At 36.7% G+C, this 21,527-nt stretch overlaps 2 protein-coding genes and 2 long non-coding RNA genes across 4 annotated transcripts; all 4 read left to right on the top strand.

The window, feature by feature from the left end:
• Positions 1 to 1,000: 1,000 nt before the first annotated feature.
• LOC130997127 (uncharacterized) lies at positions 1,001 to 7,981 on the top strand. The gene is made up of 4 exons (XM_057922389.1): positions 1,001 to 1,537; positions 3,495 to 3,559; positions 5,756 to 7,361; positions 7,976 to 7,981. Exons 3-4 carry the CDS (start codon positions 5,757 to 5,759, stop codon positions 7,979 to 7,981), a joined length of 1,611 nt encoding a protein of 536 aa, XP_057778372.1. The 5' UTR covers positions 1,001 to 1,537; positions 3,495 to 3,559; position 5,756.
• Positions 7,982 to 10,750: 2,769 nt separating this feature from the next.
• LOC130999991 (uncharacterized) lies at positions 10,751 to 12,367 on the top strand. Its single transcript, XR_009093626.1, has 2 exons — positions 10,751 to 11,024; positions 11,112 to 12,367. It is a non-coding gene; the product is annotated as an uncharacterized LOC130999991 (long non-coding RNA).
• A 316-nt stretch (positions 12,368 to 12,683) lies between these two features.
• LOC130999992 (uncharacterized) lies at positions 12,684 to 14,055 on the top strand. Its single transcript, XR_009093627.1, has 2 exons — positions 12,684 to 13,190; positions 13,777 to 14,055. It is a non-coding gene; the product is annotated as an uncharacterized LOC130999992 (long non-coding RNA).
• Positions 14,056 to 18,427: 4,372 nt separating this feature from the next.
• On the top strand, positions 18,428 to 20,047 carry LOC130997126 (disease resistance protein RGA2-like). Its single transcript, XM_057922388.1, has one exon. It carries the CDS (start codon positions 18,428 to 18,430, stop codon positions 20,045 to 20,047), a length of 1,620 nt encoding a protein of 539 aa, XP_057778371.1.
• Positions 20,048 to 21,527: the final 1,480 nt, after the last annotated feature.

Genomic DNA, 21,527 nt, shown 5'->3' with positions numbered 1-21,527 from the left:
TCCTATAAACTAAACCCTAAACCCTGTAAACTAAACCCTAAAACCTGAATACTAAACCCTAATAGGAGTATTTACTTTTAATAAACATAAGATATACATTTTGTCGCACAAATGTATATTTATGGTAATATAAATATTTACCTTCATTCAATATAAAGCATTATACATATCAATAATTACTTTTTTCTTACGATACTAATTATTTGATCACATAATAATATTATTATTTATGTTTATTAAAAGTAATCATTGATATAATAAAAAGTAATAATTGATATGGAGAAATGTAATGTTTCAAAAATATTATATTTGTTGTAATTATTGTTGTCTAAAAAGTAATTATTGTTATAAAGATTACTTTTCTTCACATCAATAATTACTTTTATTTACAAAGATTATTACTTAAGTAACTAACTAAAAGTAAACATTCGTATGAATAAAAATAAACATTGTTGTGAAGAAATATTGTAATGTTTCAAACCTAAACACGGAATATATACTTTGATTTTATCTAAGTTACATGCTTAAATGTATACTTATGTGAACATAAGTATTAACCATCATTCAATATTTTTTAAACCTAAACACTGAATACTAAACCCTAAACCTTGAATACTAAACCCTAGTCATATTCAATAATTGTCATATCCCAATTTTTAATCACTGATTAAAGACTTAATAATTAGGGTTCGGCATCCATTAATAATAAAACTGATTTGATTTATCTGATATGATTTAATTGTTATATATGTGTTTTGATGTGCTAAATTCTTATTATTATTTGAATTCGTTTGAGATTTAAAGGATTATTGAGTAGTCAATAATTATTATTTCGGATTATAACTGACTTAGCAGAGTCATGTTATTTAATTTATATACGATAGAAATAGTATTTCTATTATTTACTTGAAGTCGTAATTAATTTTCGACTTATAAAACGAGTTATAAAATATGTAATTTATAGAGAGTTATAACGAAGCTTCGTTATATGGGAACCCGAAATTAGTATTACAAATACAGAATAAGGATTTTATTCATCACATTCATCTAGCACCTACACATTTCCACATCCATCTTACTCTTAAATAAATTGATGGTGTTGGAAACACTCATCATATGCCAACTATCCCACTAAACACTCATCATTCCACTAAACACTCATTATTCCACACACTCATCATTCCACTAAACACTCTTTACACCTTCTTTTGCCAGCCATCTTCTACACTTTAACATCTCAACATGCAATTAGCTTTTATTTAATCAAAATCAGCAACCAACATTCCTCCCATTCCTCCTAACATTCTGATCCAAGCTATTCTTATGCTTGAATTATAATTCACTGATTCCAGCTTTCCAAATCAGTTTCCAAGATTTCCCAAAACAAGAAAGAGGTAATAAACGTCCATTAATTCTTCCAATTCTTTCATAGTTTTCAGATCCAAAATTTCATTGTTAAGCTTGGCTGAATAAATTCGCAGATCCAATTTTGGTGAATTCAGAAAGAAGATTTTCCTCATTTCCTACTCATATCAAGGTTACCTCCTACTTTACTTTCTCCATACATTCATTTGTTAAATTACAAAACTATGATTCAAATGAAAACAGATAGAACACACGCATCCATTACCACTTCTTTTAGACTATTATTGTTTCAATTACATCAGCTTATTACCATCAGAGAACCACCAACAGAATAATACACACGCACACATTTTACTATATTTCTATCTATTACAAGTACAGATCAGTTTTTGTAAATAGAAATGAATGAAAATGAACAGAATTGAAACCCTAAGTGCTCTATGTGTGTTTTGTGCGTGTGACTGGAATTTGGGGGGGGTGAGAGCAGCCGGCGGCTGCTCGCGGCCGGAGGCGGCGCGGCGGCAGTCGCCGCCTTTTTCCTTTGTCTGTCTGAAACGAGAGAGAGATGGTTAGGGCTGCTGTAAAAAAAAAAAAAAAAAAAAAGAGAGAGAAGAGAAGGTAGAACAGGGGAGGGAGAGAGAGAGATAGGAGGGAGAACTTATCTTCTCCGGTGACGACGATGCGGCGGCATCGGCAGCGACGACACGGCAGCGGGAGCACCGAGCTGTTCCTGGTCGGCCGGAAAAGAGAAAAAGAGGGGGAGCTCAGATCTGGAGCCTACCTTCCCGGCGAGGCAAGGCTCGGCCTCCACCGCGATTCCAGCAAGACGAACGACGGGAGCGGCGACGCTCGGCTCTTCCCCGTGAGTCCGGCGGTGGTTGTGGACGGCGAAGATGGATGCGACGGTGGGGGTAGCCTCTGCTGCCCTATTCCGAGCAAGGAGCCGTGGCTCTGTTTTTCCGGCGAGATAGAGAGAGAAGAGGAGAGACCGAGAGTATGAGAGGGGGAGGGGAGATGCACGGCGAGGCGGCGCGCCGGAGGCGGCGCCGCACTCGACCGAGCAGAGAGAGAGAGGCGAGAGAGCCGAGAGAAAGAGAGAGCAAAGGGGCTGGTGTGTGTTGTGTGTGTTGTGCGTGTGTGTTATGTATGTATTAGGGTTAGGTTTAATTGGGGCTCAAGCCCATTCTCTTTCCATTGGGCCGAATTTGTTTTATAGTTGTTGGGCCGATTTTAATTACTTCTGCTGGGCCCAATTTGCTATAAATTCTGTTGGGCATTTATTTTAATTGTTTTGGGCTCAAATTTAACTAAGTTTTGACCTGTTAATTGAATAATAAAGCCTACGAAATTTTGGCCTTATTTCTTTTAAAAATGTTTGAATCTTCACTAAATTATTTAGTGAATTTAAATCTCTTGATTTAAATTTTAATATTGAAAGTTGGGACTATTTATTTTAAATGAAGTCCGTTCTTTTATTTAAATTTATTGATGGACTTTAAAAGAAATATTTTGGGATTAAGCCCCATTTATTATATGATAAAATTATTTTCAAAGCTTACGAGTATGGATTTTTTTTTTTAATGGTTAAAATGTTTTATTTCATCTCAATGGATTTTAAAATGTTTTATTATTTATAAATGAATAATGGAATTTCTTATTTATTTACATGATAAAAAAAAATGTGGAATTGTGTTATAGAATGATTAAGTATATGATTTACTTTATCAAATGAGCTTGAGATTTAATTGAGATATTAAATTACTAAGCATGTGTTTATAAATGATTTATTTATTTAAGTGATGAAAATGTGCGAAGTATGAGAAAGCATGATTTATAATGATTAAATTTTCAGGGTGATAAAATATGGCTTGTTCTTAATTGATGGAGTACTTGACTAAATGACGGGTGTAGAGGGAGGTTATGGATTATGTACATGTTGATGTTCGAATAAATGGGATCGAACCTATATGATAGTTACATGATAATTGGTTACATTTTATTGATTGAATGAAACGAGATTAATATGGATGCTAGAACCCTAAAACATTAAAAGATACCTTAGGCACGTAGAATTAGACTTTGTCTTATGACAATTTCTTCACGAACTTATCGACTCTTCATCAATGAAGGTCCGGGCGACAGAAAGTGAAGCAGAAGAAGAAACGACTCCACGCCAGCTTTAAGAACAATTGAGGTGGGCATTATTTTATTATTACGTATATAGAGATCCCCTGCGTGACGTAGGCCTCATATGCGAATATATATGCATGATATGTTTTGACTATTTATTCAGTTCTTATGAAATGCTTATATGTTTAATGCCCTTTATGAAAATGAAAATGTTATGAAAATGAAATGTTTATGAAATGATTGACTGCCAAAATGTTTATGTTTTTATATGTATCCTATCTGTGTTGGTTCGCCAACTTTAAAGGAAATCCAATTGGGATCCTATGCTAGACAAAGGTCGCTAGCTAGGGTTAACGTGTACACTCATGGAGACCGCGAGTCGCTTGCGACCGGTCTTGGCGTCCGTGGTAAGGAGGCCTCCTTCCCGGCGCGTGACAGAAAGGACAGATATGGATCATATAGACTGAAAATGGGATGCATCCACCTTTATGAAAATGAACGAAATGTTTTAGTAAGCGCAGGTCATTTATGAAAACCCCTGTGTGTTACTGTTATGGCAGTTCAATTTATATATGTATGCATGTTGTATTTTCGGCTTATGTCACTGAGTATTTTTATACTCAGCCCTGCATGTATTTCTAAATGTGCAGGTTGAGCAGGCGATGGAATGGATTGGTGTTGAGCGGATTTCCCTTTTGATGTTTATGTAATTAAACCTTGAGTATGCATCTCCATATGCATAACTCACACGTTTTTCCGCTGCAAACACTCTGAATTTGTTATCGTATTGTGGAACTTATTACTCCTTCATTTTGTTTAACTTTCATTTGGGGTTTAGTCGTTATGGCTGGCTCATTTGTTAATTACCTAAGTGGTTATATATATATATATACCACTAGTTTGTTGTTATTAATGTTGGTTATTTGGTAAATCCCTTTTTAATTTCCATTTCTTATTGTTCACCCAAGTCATAACCCCGGTTAACCCGTCATTGGGATAGTGGGCTGTGACAGAGTGGTATCAGAGCAGTTCGTTTGCTCTGGCCCTAGAAACCATTTTCTAAAAAGTCATGTCTAGATTGATTCACTTGACATATGTGGGATCATACGACACCGCTCAACACTCCATTGCATCGTGCTCAATCAAGGAAAAAGGTAACTGCAGTTACAATGTTTTAAAGATGTTATTATTCTAAACTGTTTCATGAAAATGTTTATGTAAAGAGCATGCTATGATGAAATGTTGAAAGTTTTGCCTTTCATTGAAATGTTGAATGTTTTGCCTTTCATGGCATATCATTGCAGTTATGATGTTATGATAAGAGAAGAATGATAGAGAATTGACACATGCTTTCCCCAGAAAACATAGATTGCTATAAGTTGCATGATCACTATTCTAAAAGAACATAGACTGCTGGATTAGTAGGATATCTCTACAATCTAGATTCTTAAAGTGATGATGTAGAAGAATGAAAGAGAACTTAGAGCATTTCAAACTCCCACAAGAAAACAATGGTTCTTTTGAACTACAAAGAGGAATGAAAAGACATGTACACGTTGAAGGAAAAACACGGGATGATGATACAAGACGAATTCAAGGCAAACGCTGCATCAAGGGTTTGAGCATAGTCTCTACGTTCAAATGTTCACACGCGATGGAACACCGAATTGACTTTTAGTACACGATAGATTTTAAGAACAGTATGCTTTGCCTATATATATATGTATATATTTGTGTACATGTTATAGCGGGGGTTTGGGTCCAATAGGACATAGAACTTTAAATTAAGCTTTTGGTTTGCCAGTACGAACTTGAGTTTTATTATTATGAATAGTTGTCCACGGCTTTCTAAGTTTGGGATGATGTTTTCCGTGTGATTGGGAGGTGATGATGATTGGACCTAGCCAGTCCACATGATCCAAATATCAGTCGACGTCTTTTGGGTTGAAGACCCATGTGTTTCAACTTTCGGTTGAAAAGCCAGATGAGTTTTTACTCTAGATCATTTTGTTCGACCTAGTAGTTACTCCTTTCTACCATCTGGTTATTCGTTTGAATTTCTCAACAAATTTTTCTGCACCACTTTGTTTTGATATCGTTCAAGAATTGAGCCTTACAATTGTTTAGTTGTCCTAGCACCCTCTTGTGATCAATAAGGATTTAGATGTTTTGTTATGATGCTTTCATGATTAAATCAAGAGGAATATGTTATGAATTGAGGTAAGGAATATACTGAGGATCTTTTATTTTTGAAGCACAGAATGCCTCCCAGAAGAGCCCCAAGAAACAATGTGGGAACCGCAAACGAACCCCCACGAAGGGTTGAGGAACTTTTTCTTAAACAGAGCCCGCCAACATTCAACGGGACCGGCAACCCGACTGATGCCGAAATCTGGATTAGAGCAATGGAAAGGATTTTCGACTTTCTTCACTGTACTGATCAAGAGAGACTCTCTTGTGTTGCATTCCAACTAACTGGGTCGGCAGATTTTTGGTGGGAAACCAAGAAGAGGGCAATGACCCTCGAACAATTGGAAAACCTGACTTGGGAAGACTTCAAGACGGAGATCTACGATAAATACATTCCCAAGAGCTACAGAAAGAAGAAAGAGACGGAGTTTTTCAATCTGAAACAAAACAAGATGTCCGTGACGGAATACGATCGCGCTTTCTGCGACATGTCTCGCTATGCCCCTCATCTGATCGACACTGATGAAAAGATGGCCGAGAAGTTTCGTTCAGGCCTTAGGCATGAGATCAAGATGGCGCTTGCTAGTCATGGTGATCTCACCCACTCTGAAGCACTTAGCAGAGCCCTGGATGTTGAAGCAGCAATGCCTGAAGACCGCCCAACCCAGACTCAAGCTCCGGGAAACAACGATCGTGGGAAGAGAAAATGGGAAGGCAACAACAACAATAATAGGGGTTACTACAACAACCAAGATAACAAGAGGCCATGGCAAGGAAACATGATGCCACAAAGGCAATGGCAAGGACGACCAGTCAATCCAGGATCAGCTGGAAACAATCAGGGCCAGCTCAGGGCACCTTTATGTCCCAAATGCTCCAAGTCACATCACGGCATATGCTTGGCTGGCAGCAATACCTGCTTTAAGTGTGGCCAGAAGGGCCATTTTGCCAGAGACTGCCAAGGAAAACCACAAGGAGGAATGAGAGGGCCGAATCAGCCGGGCCAAGTACAACCACTCAGGGCTATCCAAGGCCAACAGTTACTCTACCCACCACCACAGCAGCAGTATCGACCTGCGGCACGTCCACCGCAAATTCCACAGGCAAGAGCCTATGCCTTGCACAAGAATAAGCAAGGAAACAACCAAGGGAATTTGGCAGGTATGGGCACATTACTTGACACACCTGTTATACTTCTGTTCGACACGGGTGCCTCGCATTCTTTTATTGCAAGTGTATGTGTAAAAACTTTAAAGCTCCAACCTGAAAAGACTAATCAGGACTTGAGAATTTCTTCACCAATAGGAGGAATAGCAGTAGTAACACATGCTTGCTCGAACCTAGAACTGACCATAGGATCGTTTAAGGTTATAGCAAACAACTTGCATGTTATATCGATGGAGGACGTTGATATAATCCTGGGAATGGACTGGCTAGCGGAGAACTATGCCACGATATTGTGCCAAGAGCGGAAAATCGGTTTCAACTTTCCAGGAAGGGACGCTTTGAGTTTCCACGGAATATGCAGGAGGAACAGAGTGCCGACTATTTCAGCTTTACAGGCAAGGAAGATGATGAGCAAGAAAGACTGCCAAGCCTTCCTCGTATACCTGAACGGGGGAATTGAGACCGAAAAGACAATGGAAGATGTAGAGATCGTGCGGGATTTTCAAGATGTTTTCCCAGAAAATTTGCCAGGATTACCACCTGACAGACAAGTAGAATTCACCATCGATCTAGAGCCAGGAGCGGCGCCGGTATCAAAAGCACCGTACAGAATGGGCCCGAAGGAATTGGAAGAGTTGAAAATCCAGTTACAAGAGTTACTGGACCTAGGCTTCATCAGGCCTAGTGTGTCCCCATGGGGAGCGCCGGTGCTGTTTGTCAAGAAGAAAGATGGAACCTTGAGATTGTGCATCGATTATCGAGAGCTGAACAAGCTAACGCTTAAGAACAAGTATCCATTGCCCAGAATTGATGATTTATTCGACCAACTCAAGGGCGCGGGTGTTTTCTCCAAAATCGATTTGAAGTCTGGGTATCATCAGTTAAAGGTTAGACATGAAGATATACCCAAAACGGCTTTCCGAACAAGATATGGTCACTACGAGTTCGTAGTTGTACCGTTCGGACTAACAAATGCACCAGCTGTGTTCATGGACCTCATGAACAGAGTATTTCATCCTTATTTGGATAAATTCGTCTTGGTGTTTATTGATGATATCCTCATTTACTCCAAGAATGAAGAAGAACACAGGGAACATCTGAGAACTGTTTTGCAAACTCTTAGGGATGAACGCCTTTATGCCAAATTCAACAAATGTGAGTTTTGGCTCAAAGAAGTTACATTTCTGGGACATATTGTATCTTCAGAAGGTATTAAGGTGGACCCCGCCAAAGTGGAAGCAGTACAAGGATGGAAGTCGCCAACTACCCCAAACGAGATCAGAAGTTTCTTGGGATTGGCTGGCTACTATCGAAGATTCATTGAGGGATTTTCCAAGATAGCAAGGCCGATGACGCAATTGCTCCGAAAGGGAATTAAATACACATGGACTAACGAGTGTGAAGAAAGTTTTCAGCTGCTCAAGGAAAAGCTAACTACAGCGCCAGTGCTAACAATTCCGGAACCAGACAAGGAGTATGTGGTCTACACGGATGCATCAAAGAACGGACTAGGATGCGTTTTGATGCAGGAAGGCAAAGTGATTGCATATGCATCGCGGCAACTTAGGCCACACGAATTGAATTATCCGACCCATGATCTAGAGCTAGCGGCGGTAGTGCACGCACTAAAAATTTGGAGACATCATCTATATGGTGTCAGGTGTGAGATTTACACCGATCACAAAAGTCTGAAGTACTTCTTCGAGCAAAAAGATCTCAACATGAGACAGCGAAGGTGGCTCGAATTAGTAAAAGATTATGACTGTGGTATAAATTATCACCCGGGGAAGGCCAATGTAGTAGCCGACGCATTGAGCCGCAAGGTCCCATTGAAACTGGGATACATCCTTACAAAGGAAGAAGAGCTCATACGAGATTTTGATAGGATGAAATTAGAGGTGATAAACCCACCTGCTACAATAGCGGGGGTGGTCGCGATTATACCAAATTTGAGGAAATTGGTGGTAGAAGCTCAAAGGAAGGATGATAAATTGGAGAAATTACGAGCTAAGATAAGAGAAGGAAATCTCAAGAACTATCACGAAGAAGCCGACAATGCTATTTTCTTTGAGAAGAGAATATGCATCCCTCATGACGATGAACTCAAGAACAAGATCATGAGCGAAGCCCATGACACTCCTTATGTCGCCCACCCGGGAAGCACTAAGATGTATCAAGATCTAAAAGAGAATTTCTGGTGGGAAGGAATGAAACGAGACGTGGCTTTATTCGTCGAAAAGTGTCTAGTTTGCCAGCAAGTAAAGGCTTTACACCAACGACCTTATGGCGAGCTACAGCCTTTAGAGATTCCAGAATGGAAGTGGGACGATATTGCAATGGACTTTGTTACAGGATTGCCAAAAACAAGACGAGGTAACACGGTAATATGGGTCATTGTAGACAGACTCACAAAGAGTGCACACTTTCTGCCTATCCCTATCACGTATAGATCAGATAAGTTAGCCCAACTCTACATCAAGGAGATCGTGCGTTTACATGGGGTGCCGAAGACAATCACGTCTGACAGAGATTCTAAGTTTACCTCCAGATTCTGGATAAGCTTGCAGAAGGAATTGGGAACAAGGTTGAATTTCAGCACAGCTTTCCACCCGCAGACCGACGGTCAGTCCGAAAGGACAATTCAAACGCTAGAAGATATGTTAAGGACTGTTGTGCTAGATAGAGGAGAAGATTGGGAGCGTGTGTTGCCACTAATCGAATTTGCTTACAACAACAGCTATCAAGCAACTATCGCCATGGCACCTTATGAGGCGTTATACGGGAAGAAATGTAGATCGCCGCTTTACTGGGATGAAGTCGGCGAAAGAAGAATCTTGGGGCCAGATACAGTAGGCGAGATGATTGAGATCGTCCGTCAGATTCGACAGCGTATTAAAGAGGCCCAAGATAGACAGAAGTCTTATGCCGACAAACGTCGAACCGACTTGCAGTTTGAGTGTGGGGATAAAGTCTTTTTGAAGATTTCTCCTTCTAAAGGGATTACAAGATTTGGCGTAAAGGGTAAGCTTAGACCCCGTTTTATAGGACCCTATGAGATCCTAGAAAGGGTGGGCCCGGTAGCTTACAGGCTGGCGTTGCCGCCAAGCCTTGGGAATGTGCATAATGTGTTTCATGTGTCGCAGTTGAGAAAATATGTTTATGATCCAAAACACGTGATCCAAAGAGACGACGTTATCCTTAGCCCAGATATGAGCTATGAAGAGAGACCCGAATCTATTTTAGATCGGAAGATTCAAGTACTAAGGAATAAATCGATACCCTTAGTAAAAGTCCTTTGGAAGCACCATGATCAAGAAGAGGCGACATGGGAACTCGAGTCTAGCATGAAGGAGAAATACCCAGAATTATTTCCTGGGGTACAAATTTCGGGACGAAATTTATTTTAAGGGGGATAGTATGTCATATCCCAATTTTTAATCACTGATTAAAGACTTAATAATTAGGGTTCGGCATCCATTAATAATAAAACTGATTTGATTTATCTGATATGATTTAATTGTTATATATGTGTTTTGATGTGCTAAATTCTTATTATTATTTGAATTCGTTTGAGATTTAAAGGATTATTGAGTAGTCAATAATTATTATTTCGGATTATAACTGACTTAGCAGAGTCATGTTATTTAATTTATATACGATAGAAATAGTATTTCTATTATTTACTTGAAGTCGTAATTAATTTTCGACTTATAAAACGAGTTATAAAATATGTAATTTATAGAGAGTTATAACGAAGCTTCGTTATATGGGAACCCGAAATTAGTATTACAAATACAGAATAAGGATTTTATTCATCACATTCATCTAGCACCTACACATTTCCACATCCATCTTACTCTTAAATAAATTGATGGTGTTGGAAACACTCATCATATGCCAACTATCCCACTAAACACTCATCATTCCACTAAACACTCATTATTCCACACACTCATCATTCCACTAAACACTCTTTACACCTTCTTTTGCCAGCCATCTTCTACACTTTAACATCTCAACATGCAATTAGCTTTTATTTAATCAAAATCAGCAACCAACATTCCTCCCATTCCTCCTAACATTCTGATCCAAGCTATTCTTATGCTTGAATTATAATTCACTGATTCCAGCTTTCCAAATCAGTTTCCAAGATTTCCCAAAACAAGAAAGAGGTAATAAACGTCCATTAATTCTTCCAATTCTTTCATAGTTTTCAGATCCAAAATTTCATTGTTAAGCTTGGCTGAATAAATTCGCAGATCCAATTTTGGTGAATTCAGAAAGAAGATTTTCCTCATTTCCTACTCATATCAAGGTTACCTCCTACTTTACTTTCTCCATACATTCATTTGTTAAATTACAAAACTATGATTCAAATGAAAACAGATAGAACACACGCATCCATTACCACTTCTTTTAGACTATTATTGTTTCAATTACATCAGCTTATTACCATCAGAGAACCACCAACAGAATAATACACACGCACACATTTTACTATATTTCTATCTATTACAAGTACAGATCAGTTTTTGTAAATAGAAATGAATGAAAATGAACAGAATTGAAACCCTAAGTGCTCTATGTGTGTTTTGTGCGTGTGACTGGAATTTGGGGGGGGTGAGAGCAGCCGGCGGCTGCTCGCGGCCGGAGGCGGCGCGGCGGCAGTCGCCGCCTTTTTCCTTTGTCTGTCTGAAACGAGAGAGAGATGGTTAGGGCTGCTGTAAAAAAAAAAAAAAAAAAAAAGAGAGAGAAGAGAAGGTAGAACAGGGGAGGGAGAGAGAGAGATAGGAGGGAGAACTTATCTTCTCCGGTGACGACGATGCGGCGGCATCGGCAGCGACGACACGGCAGCGGGAGCACCGAGCTGTTCCTGGTCGGCCGGAAAAGAGAAAAAGAGGGGGAGCTCAGATCTGGAGCCTACCTTCCCGGCGAGGCAAGGCTCGGCCTCCACCGCGATTCCAGCAAGACGAACGACGGGAGCGGCGACGCTCGGCTCTTCCCCGTGAGTCCGGCGGTGGTTGTGGACGGCGAAGATGGATGCGACGGTGGGGGTAGCCTCTGCTGCCCTATTCCGAGCAAGGAGCCGTGGCTCTGTTTTTCCGGCGAGATAGAGAGAGAAGAGGAGAGACCGAGAGTATGAGAGGGGGAGGGGAGATGCACGGCGAGGCGGCGCGCCGGAGGCGGCGCCGCACTCGACCGAGCAGAGAGAGAGAGGCGAGAGAGCCGAGAGAAAGAGAGAGCAAAGGGGCTGGTGTGTGTTGTGTGTGTTGTGCGTGTGTGTTATGTATGTATTAGGGTTAGGTTTAATTGGGGCTCAAGCCCATTCTCTTTCCATTGGGCCGAATTTGTTTTATAGTTGTTGGGCCGATTTTAATTACTTCTGCTGGGCCCAATTTGCTATAAATTCTGTTGGGCATTTATTTTAATTGTTTTGGGCTCAAATTTAACTAAGTTTTGACCTGTTAATTGAATAATAAAGCCTACGAAATTTTGGCCTTATTTCTTTTAAAAATGTTTGAATCTTCACTAAATTATTTAGTGAATTTAAATCTCTTGATTTAAATTTTAATATTGAAAGTTGGGACTATTTATTTTAAATGAAGTCCGTTCTTTTATTTAAATTTATTGATGGACTTTAAAAGAAATATTTTGGGATTAAGCCCCATTTATTATATGATAAAATTATTTTCAAAGCTTACGAGTATGGATTTTTTTTTTTTAATGGTTAAAATGTTTTATTTCATCTCAATGGATTTTAAAATGTTTTATTATTTATAAATGAATAATGGAATTTCTTATTTATTTACATGATAAAAAAAAATGTGGAATTGTGTTATAGAATGATTAAGTATATGATTTACTTTATCAAATGAGCTTGAGATTTAATTGAGATATTAAATTACTAAGCATGTGTTTATAAATGATTTATTTATTTAAGTGATGAAAATGTGCGAAGTATGAGAAAGCATGATTTATAATGATTAAATTTTCAGGGTGATAAAATATGGCTTGTTCTTAATTGATGGAGTACTTGACTAAATGACGGGTGTAGAGGGAGGTTATGGATTATGTACATGTTGATGTTCGAATAAATGGGATCGAACCTATATGATAGTTACATGATAATTGGTTACATTTTATTGATTGAATGAAACGAGATTAATATGGATGCTAGAACCCTAAAACATTAAAAGATACCTTAGGCACGTAGAATTAGACTTTGTCTTATGACAATTTCTTCACGAACTTATCGACTCTTCATCAATGAAGGTCCGGGCGACAGAAAGTGAAGCAGAAGAAGAAACGACTCCACGCCAGCTTTAAGAACAATTGAGGTGGGCATTATTTTATTATTACGTATATAGAGATCCCCTGCGTGACGTAGGCCTCATATGCGAATATATATGCATGATATGTTTTGACTATTTATTCAGTTCTTATGAAATGCTTATATGTTTAATGCCCTTTATGAAAATGAAAATGTTATGAAAATGAAATGTTTATGAAATGATTGACTGCCAAAATGTTTATGTTTTTATATGTATCCTATCTGTGTTGGTTCGCCAACTTTAAAGGAAATCCAATTGGGATCCTATGCTAGACAAAGGTCGCTAGCTAGGGTTAACGTGTACACTCATGGAGACCGCGAGTCGCTTGCGACCGGTCTTGGCGTCCGTGGTAAGGAGGCCTCCTTCCCGGCGCGTGACAGAAAGGACAGATATGGATCATATAGACTGAAAATGGGATGCATCCACCTTTATGAAAATGAACGAAATGTTTTAGTAAGCGCAGGTCATTTATGAAAACCCCTGTGTGTTACTGTTATGGCAGTTCAATTTATATATGTATGCATGTTGTATTTTCGGCTTATGTCACTGAGTATTTTTATACTCAGCCCTGCATGTATTTCTAAATGTGCAGGTTGAGCAGGCGATGGAATGGATTGGTGTTGAGCGGATTTCCCTTTTGATGTTTATGTAATTAAACCTTGAGTATGCATCTCCATATGCATAACTCACACGTTTTTCCGCTGCAAACACTCTGAATTTGTTATCGTATTGTGGAACTTATTACTCCTTCATTTTGTTTAACTTTCATTTGGGGTTTAGTCGTTATGGCTGGCTCATTTGTTAATTACCTAAGTGGTTATATATATATATACCACTAGTTTGTTGTTATTAATGTTGGTTATTTGGTAAATCCCTTTTTAATTTCCATTTCTTATTGTTCACCCAAGTCATAACCCCGGTTAACCCGTCATTGGGATAGTGGGCTGTGACAATAATAAACCCTAGCCATTCAATAATAAATGCAAATGGCAATATCTACTTTAATTTTATCTAAGATATACATTTTCATGCTTAAATGTATACTTATGTGAATATAAGTATTAACCATCATTTAATATTTTATAAACACTGAATACTAAACTCTAAATAGGCAATACTAAACCCTAAACACTAAATACTAAACCCTAACCACACTAAATACTAAACCCTAACCATTTAATAATAAACTCAAATGACAATATTTACTTTTATTTTATCTAAGATATACATTTTCATGCATAAATGTATACTTATGTGAATATTAGTATTAACCATCATTCAATATTTTTTAAACCTAAACACTGAATACTAAACCCTAAATAGGGAATACTAAACCCTAAACCTTGAATACTAAACCCTAGTCATATTCAATAATAAACCATAGCCATTCAATAATAAATCCAAATGACAATATTTACTTTTATTTTATCTAAGATACACATTTTCATGCTTAAATGTATACTTATGCGAATATAAGTATTAATCATCATTCAATATTTTGTAAACTCTAAACATTGAATACTAAGCCCTAAATAGGGAATACTAAACCCTAAACACTGAATACTAAACCCTAACTATTCAATAATAAACTCAAATGGCAATATTTACTTTTATTTTATCTAAGATATACATTTCCATGCATAAATGTATACTTATGTGAATATTAGTAATAACCATCATTCAATATTTTTTAAACCTAAATACGAAATACTAATCCTAAATAGGGAATACAAAACCCTAAAAGTACTATTACTTTTGCTTACACAAATAATTATTTGATCAAATAACTAAAAGTACAAATTCTCATAAATAAAGTAACAATTATCGTGAACAAATGTAATTATTTAGAAATATTACATTTAGTTATTTTATCAAATAATTATTATTATAATAAAAAATAATTATTGACATGAAGAAATGTAATTTTTTAAAATATTTCATTTTTCACAAAAATATATAAAAAAATACAAAAGAAAAACAAAAAATAAAAAACAAACGAAAAATAAAGAAAATACCGAAAGGATAAAAAAACCAAAATATATTAAAAAATGCAAAAGAAAAACAGTATAATTAAAAAATAATGCAAAAGAAAAAAAATATTGTAAAGAAAAAGAATATATATAAAGATTAAAAAAAACAGAAAAAGGAAAAAAATTTAGTTATTTTATCAAATTATTATTATTATAATAAAAAATAATTATTGAAATGAAGAATTACAGAAAAAAAAAATGTAAAGAAAAAGAATATATATAAAGATTAAAAAAAAACAGAAAAAGGAAAAAATGTAACAAAAAAAAAAAGAAATAAAACTAGAAAAAAAAAACAAACAAAAAAGCAAAAAGAAGAAGAAAATGCAAAAAAAGAGAAAAAAAACGCAAAAAGGGCAGCAGGGATCGAAACCTTGACTTTGGGAATAAGGAACAAAGTATGGCCATTACCACTACACCACATCACAACTTTTAATTAATTTACTACAAGTTAAAATATATAGGCTTGTGTCCGGGTGGACCGCATCCCATGCGGCCACCCGCACACAAGTTTTGGCGTATTTTATTTGGGTTGTCCCATTATTGTTGTCCCATTTTCATATAAGTTAATAAAAAGTTGAATTTCCAGATCCCAACATCGTAAATGAAGGTCTTGGCCTTCGGCCGACCTTCATAAGATTGAGGGGGAGTTTCGAAGGTCAATGCTCGTTGTGTTTCACTGACTTTTGTTTTGCAGGTTTCAGTGTTTTTGAATTTAAGGGGAGTTCCATGCTCTCTCTTGTTTGTTCCAATAGAAATGTTAAGCCAACATTCTTTTTGGACTATCTTGAGGTTGAACCACTTGTTTGTTTCAGGGGGAGTGTTGTTCCAACATCTCTCCTGGACCGATTTTGACGTTTTACCTCTTGTTTGATTAAGGGGGTATTTCTAACTCTTTCATGATCTGAAACTTGTAACATAAAATTCTTTGTTTTTATTTTTGTTGCAGGAAGAAAAAGATTAAGGGGGAGATTGTTGACTCCGACAATGTTGGGTTGAATGTTGATAACATTCTTGTTGTCAATATTTTGGGAACCAGCCAACAATCCGGAGTTTGTTTTGAAGCTGTACTTTGACTCTATAGATAATTGTACATAATTAATCTTTACATTCCTTTCATGTTTTATTATTCATTGGTTGTGAAATAAATATTTTGTGGTAGTTGACCACGTTTTTAATAACTGGAACGGTGGTTTATCATAGCCCAAAGTAATGGACAGTTTGTTCCTACTTTTCAGGACCCATGATCTTTCAACCAACATTCCAGATTGATCGATTGACAGTTTTCGGAGGTGGATTGCAGCGGTTGTATAAAGCTTCTGGAAGTGGGAAATGGAGCTTACTGACCACGACATAAAGGTCTATAAAAGCAGCAAGAAGCCTCGTTCATTCTTACGTTTTGAAAGTGTGAAATCAGCGACCCAACATTCACTCACAACCAACTCGTCATTTTCCTATTGCAAACGTGACACCGTTTCTTCAAGGATTGCTTTGACGAAGGAGGCTTAGGCAGCCAATCTGTAAAGTCTCACTTTGTATTGACTGGATGTCAAGGGCTAGAATTAAGTTTAAGCATGTGGATACCAATTTGTTTCGGACAGACAGAGCAATCTCCACCTCTACTCATGTTTTTACATTTCTATTATACGTGGTTTTATCTTTAATGCTATATTTTCTTCTACCTTTGGATTGAGACTGTAAATTGTAAAATAATTTCCCTATTATATGTTTTTACAAATAAATTATCATTTGTATGGACTATCATTCTGAACAAATAATACAACCCTAAAAATATTTTACGGGGATGTTTGATTTGTTGATGTAATAGATAAGATTGATAGAATTAGAGGAGGATTAAATAATTCACTCAACTTTAAGTGATAAATAATCATTTAATTGGATGATTAGAATGCAGATCTAATTATTTATCACGAGTCAAATCATGCAAATCAAACACTAAAAAATTGTGGATAAGCTGCATTAGATGGGTGCAAAAGAATTATTGACATGATTGTATAATACCTAAAAGACTTAAAAACTGGGGGTCACGGCCTAGCTTAGCTTCTAGTAGAAATCTATATATTATATAAAAGATCAGTACAACGATAATTTTTTTACCGCTAAATTTTCTCTCTCCCATTATTTTATCTATTTAGCCCATTATTCTCTCCCTATTTAACTACCTAGCCGCCATTCTCTCTCCCTCTCCCTCTCTATTTTTTTTTTTCTTTGCGTGTTTTCAATTTTGGTTTCAATTTGTTTGGTAGTAGTACTCAACTTATGAGTCTGGTTCGATGTGTTTAATTATCAACTGCTATGAATTTTTATTTCTATAACCAGAAATTGAATTTTACTAGTATAATATTTGAAGTTTTTATTTATCATTACGTCACTCCACTTTTGGAATTTACTGATGACTTAGTCGTGCTTGATTAAGCTTATTTTAAAGAGCTTACAATATGAAATTTTTAAGAGCTTATGAGTTATAAAAGTATTTGGATAATTGAGCTTATAAATTAAAAAGAGAAATTTTAGTTAGTGAGAGAAAAAATTTTGTTAGATAGAGAAAATCGAAAAATATAAAATTAAAATGATATGTGATGAAAATAAAAACTCATAATTGAGTAATTTTTATAAAACAAGTGTTGCTTATAAGATAATGAGAAAATAAGTTGGTTTTAGAGGAATTATATTGATTCGTTATACAACGTAATTACGCGTACATAGTATTTCCTTTCTATTTTCTCCAGTTCTAGAATCTGACAAGGTCAAGTCTCACTAAATTTGCAATAATTAGTTCTAGAATCTGAACTAATTGACTCCAATAATAGCACGGCAATTGAAAACTATAATTAATCTTTAATAGACTAGCAAAAATAGCAAAAAGAGCGCGTACATTGTATTTTATTTGATAAAAAAAATATAAATATAATATTTATTATATTTAATTTTTCAATTAACAATTTGATTTGTTTAATTCAATTAACCTTTTAGAAAATCTATTGGTTCATTATTCTGCCCGCGACCCCAGGCAAGGGGGACGTTGCCCCCCTCGACCCCCGACTCGCTGACTGGACTGCTCTGCGAAGCGAGAGATTCAAGGCATAACAATAATAATACTAGTATTGATGAAAATAAAAATTGATCATGATAAGGATGATAACGGCGATGATAATAAGAGTATTAATAAATGAATCAAGTCCTATCCCAAAAGAAATGGCAAAATATTTGCGTACATTAGTAATATTGTTCGAAGTTGATATTTCTGGTATCAACTTCTCAGACTTCGAAAGTCTGCATGTTTTACGTCTTGACGATGGAGTTGAGGAGTTGTCAAGTTCGATTAGAAAGTTCATACACTTGAGATATTTTGACATATCAAACACAGGAATTAAATATTTGCCGGATTGGATAGGTGAATTCTCTCACTTGCAGACTTTGAGAGTAGATGCACCATATTTGAGAAAACTGCCAAGTACGATTAAGTACTTGATTAACTTTAGGCATCTTTATATTAATGAGGATGTGGAGTTGCCTATGGGAATTGGGAGATTAACTTCTCTCCAAACACTAAAGTACTTTCCAGTGGGTGACGAGGATGGCTGCAAAATTGAAGAGCTGGGAAGTTTGAAAAATCTTGAAGGAGAGTTAGAGATTCGTAATCTGGAAAGGGTTCGTGACAAGGAAGAGGCTGGGAAAGCCAATTTATTCAAGAAGTCGAAAATATTGAAGTTGTGTTTGGAATGGGGTGAAGACAGAGAAGGTGAAAGAAACGATGAGAATGTATTGGAAGGCCTCCAACCTCATTCAGATCTGAGGGTGTTAGAGATTTGGGGATTCAAAGGTAAAACATTTCCATTATGGACTCAGAAGATGGCAGTTGGAGATGTGGTGCTTAACAAGTTAATGTCGTTATCACTTATTGACTGCAGAGAATGTGATGAGATCCCAATGTTGGGGCACTTGCCCAATCTCAAGTCCCTTCTGTTGAAAGGATTGAGAGATTTGAAGTGTATAAACTCTTCATTCTACGGAATGGTGAACAACGACACACGCATTGTTTTTCCAGCTCTCGAGAGCTTCCAGTTGAATTCAATGCCTAAGCTGGCAGAGTGGGCAGAAATAGAAGTTTCGGGTGCAAGTGAAGTGAAGCTATTTCCTCGCCTCCAACATTTGGAAATCTATGATTGCGAGCAATTGATGAGTGTTCCAAGTCATGTCTCGTCATGCCTTGAATATTTGAAAATTAATGGGACTGGTCTAGAATGTCTCCCAGCTGATTGGTTATTCTGCAACAACGAGACTCTCTCTACATTGGATGTAATCGACTGCTCCAATTTGAGAGAATTAGGAGATAGCTGCGGAGAACAATCACAAGGAAGCTTCACATCCCTTTGCCGTCTCCAGATTGATGAATGCGAAGCGTTGGAGTATTTGCCATGTGAAATGCTGGGATTCTCTCTCGAGAATCTGTCGTTGAAGAGTTTAAGCAGCCTAAAGAATCTAGCAAGAGTTTATAGCTTGACTTTGAAAGGGATGGAAAGTTGGGAATGCCTGCCGGAATCAATTCAACTTCTCACTGCTCTTTTTAAACTAAGCTTACATGATTTTGGAATGGAAGAGTTGCCTGAATGGTTTGGGAACCTCTCATCTCTAAACTGGTTGGATTTATATAACTGCAAAAGGCTAAGGCGTCTACCCTCTGTGGATGCAATGCGGCGCCTCACAACATTAGAACAACTAGAAATTTGGGATTGCCCGGAATTAGTGATTCAAAGTGAGGCAGTTGATTCTGAATGGCCTAAGGTTTCCCCATATCCCCTACATCCTAATTGATGGCTTCAGCTACATTGCCCCTAACGGTGAGTCTCAATATCTGTGTTTGTTTGTTTTAATAGAAGCATTTGCATGTGTATTTTATTTAAAAAAAATTCTAATCATCAGAAATTGAGGTACTGAAATTTGTGTTTTAATTTTATTAAATTTATTTTACAGATGAAAAAACTCATGAAGGCATATGAAGGTGTCCCTCGTAAGTGCTGCTTACATGGGTATGTGAGATCAAGTTAGCAAAAAAGATTTGGATTGGATTATAAACCAACCTCTCGATTAATGAATGACTTAGATGGAGATGAGGTATGTGGTTTATCTAACTCCTATATTTATGTGTTAATGGTGCGAAATGTACGATTCAAATCTGAATAATGGAAATCAAGTGTTGGTCATCACCAATTTAATTTCAATACTTTTTAACCAATTTTGACATGAAGAGACTTAATATTTTGTAAAAATATTATTGTACTTAGCACTTGTTTGCTTGACAGTATGGTATATATAATGCTCGATTTATTTGATTGGATATAGTAATATCATCAATAGTATGTTTGGTTAGATATATTAAATTAGTTGTTTTATACTTGAAATTTCGGTAGTTTAATATATTAATTTATGGTATGGCGATGAAATTATGATAGTTTAATCTATTATCAAATTAATAAATAATATTACGTATCCCACCTAGAAGGTGGTATAGTATTATAGAATCCCAAATATCTGTATGATATATATCGGACTCTTGCTTAATTTATAAATGAACTCTACTCTTTGGTTGAAAAATTTAGCTAGATCGATCATTTTTTTATTTGTGATAAGTTAACATGTAAATAACTAAATATAAAGACCACACCACGATAATTGAACCCAAGACCTTTAGCTTTAGGTATTAACCACTCTACCGTTAAACCAACACACGCACATGACTAGATCGATCATTTAGTTTTTCATTGACCTAACTCCACTTCCGACACACGTAGTATGAGAAGAAACCCTCGCCGGTGCATTGTTACATGAGACAATATGGTGTTTCGGAGTTGGAAGCTCGTGCCCAACTTGAACAACAAGTGAAGAATGCCTTGAGCTAACGCCGGCATTGATGCCGATCCTTAAGCGCCGTGACGATTTGAAGATATGAATCTTGGAGGAATTAAGTAATTTCATTTCAATAAAAGATTAATGGAGCTACTATGATAGATTAATACAGCATATGTTATTGTCTATGCCTCGAATTTATGCTATCTAATATGTAACAAAGGCATTCTCGAGGTATTGTCCAGCTCCATGTATGGCGATTGCCAAAAATGGGTGCAAAAGAATTATTGGTATAATTATCAAGAAAGAAAAAATCTACAAGCTAGCCTTAAAAACTGGGTGTCACGGTCTAGTAGTAGAAATTATTGATGGGTGAAATGAAAGAGAATAATATGATTGTTGGGTTAATCATATATGTTTCGATTAGATTGTTCAAAATTATAATTTC

Source organism: Salvia miltiorrhiza, chromosome 8 (genome assembly GCF_028751815.1).
Source record: "Salvia miltiorrhiza cultivar Shanhuang (shh) chromosome 8, IMPLAD_Smil_shh, whole genome shotgun sequence".
Lineage (NCBI taxonomy): Eukaryota > Viridiplantae > Streptophyta > Magnoliopsida > Lamiales > Lamiaceae > Salvia > Salvia miltiorrhiza.
The sequence above is the reverse complement of the archived record's forward strand: the minus strand, read 5'-3'. Positions and strand labels throughout refer to the sequence as shown.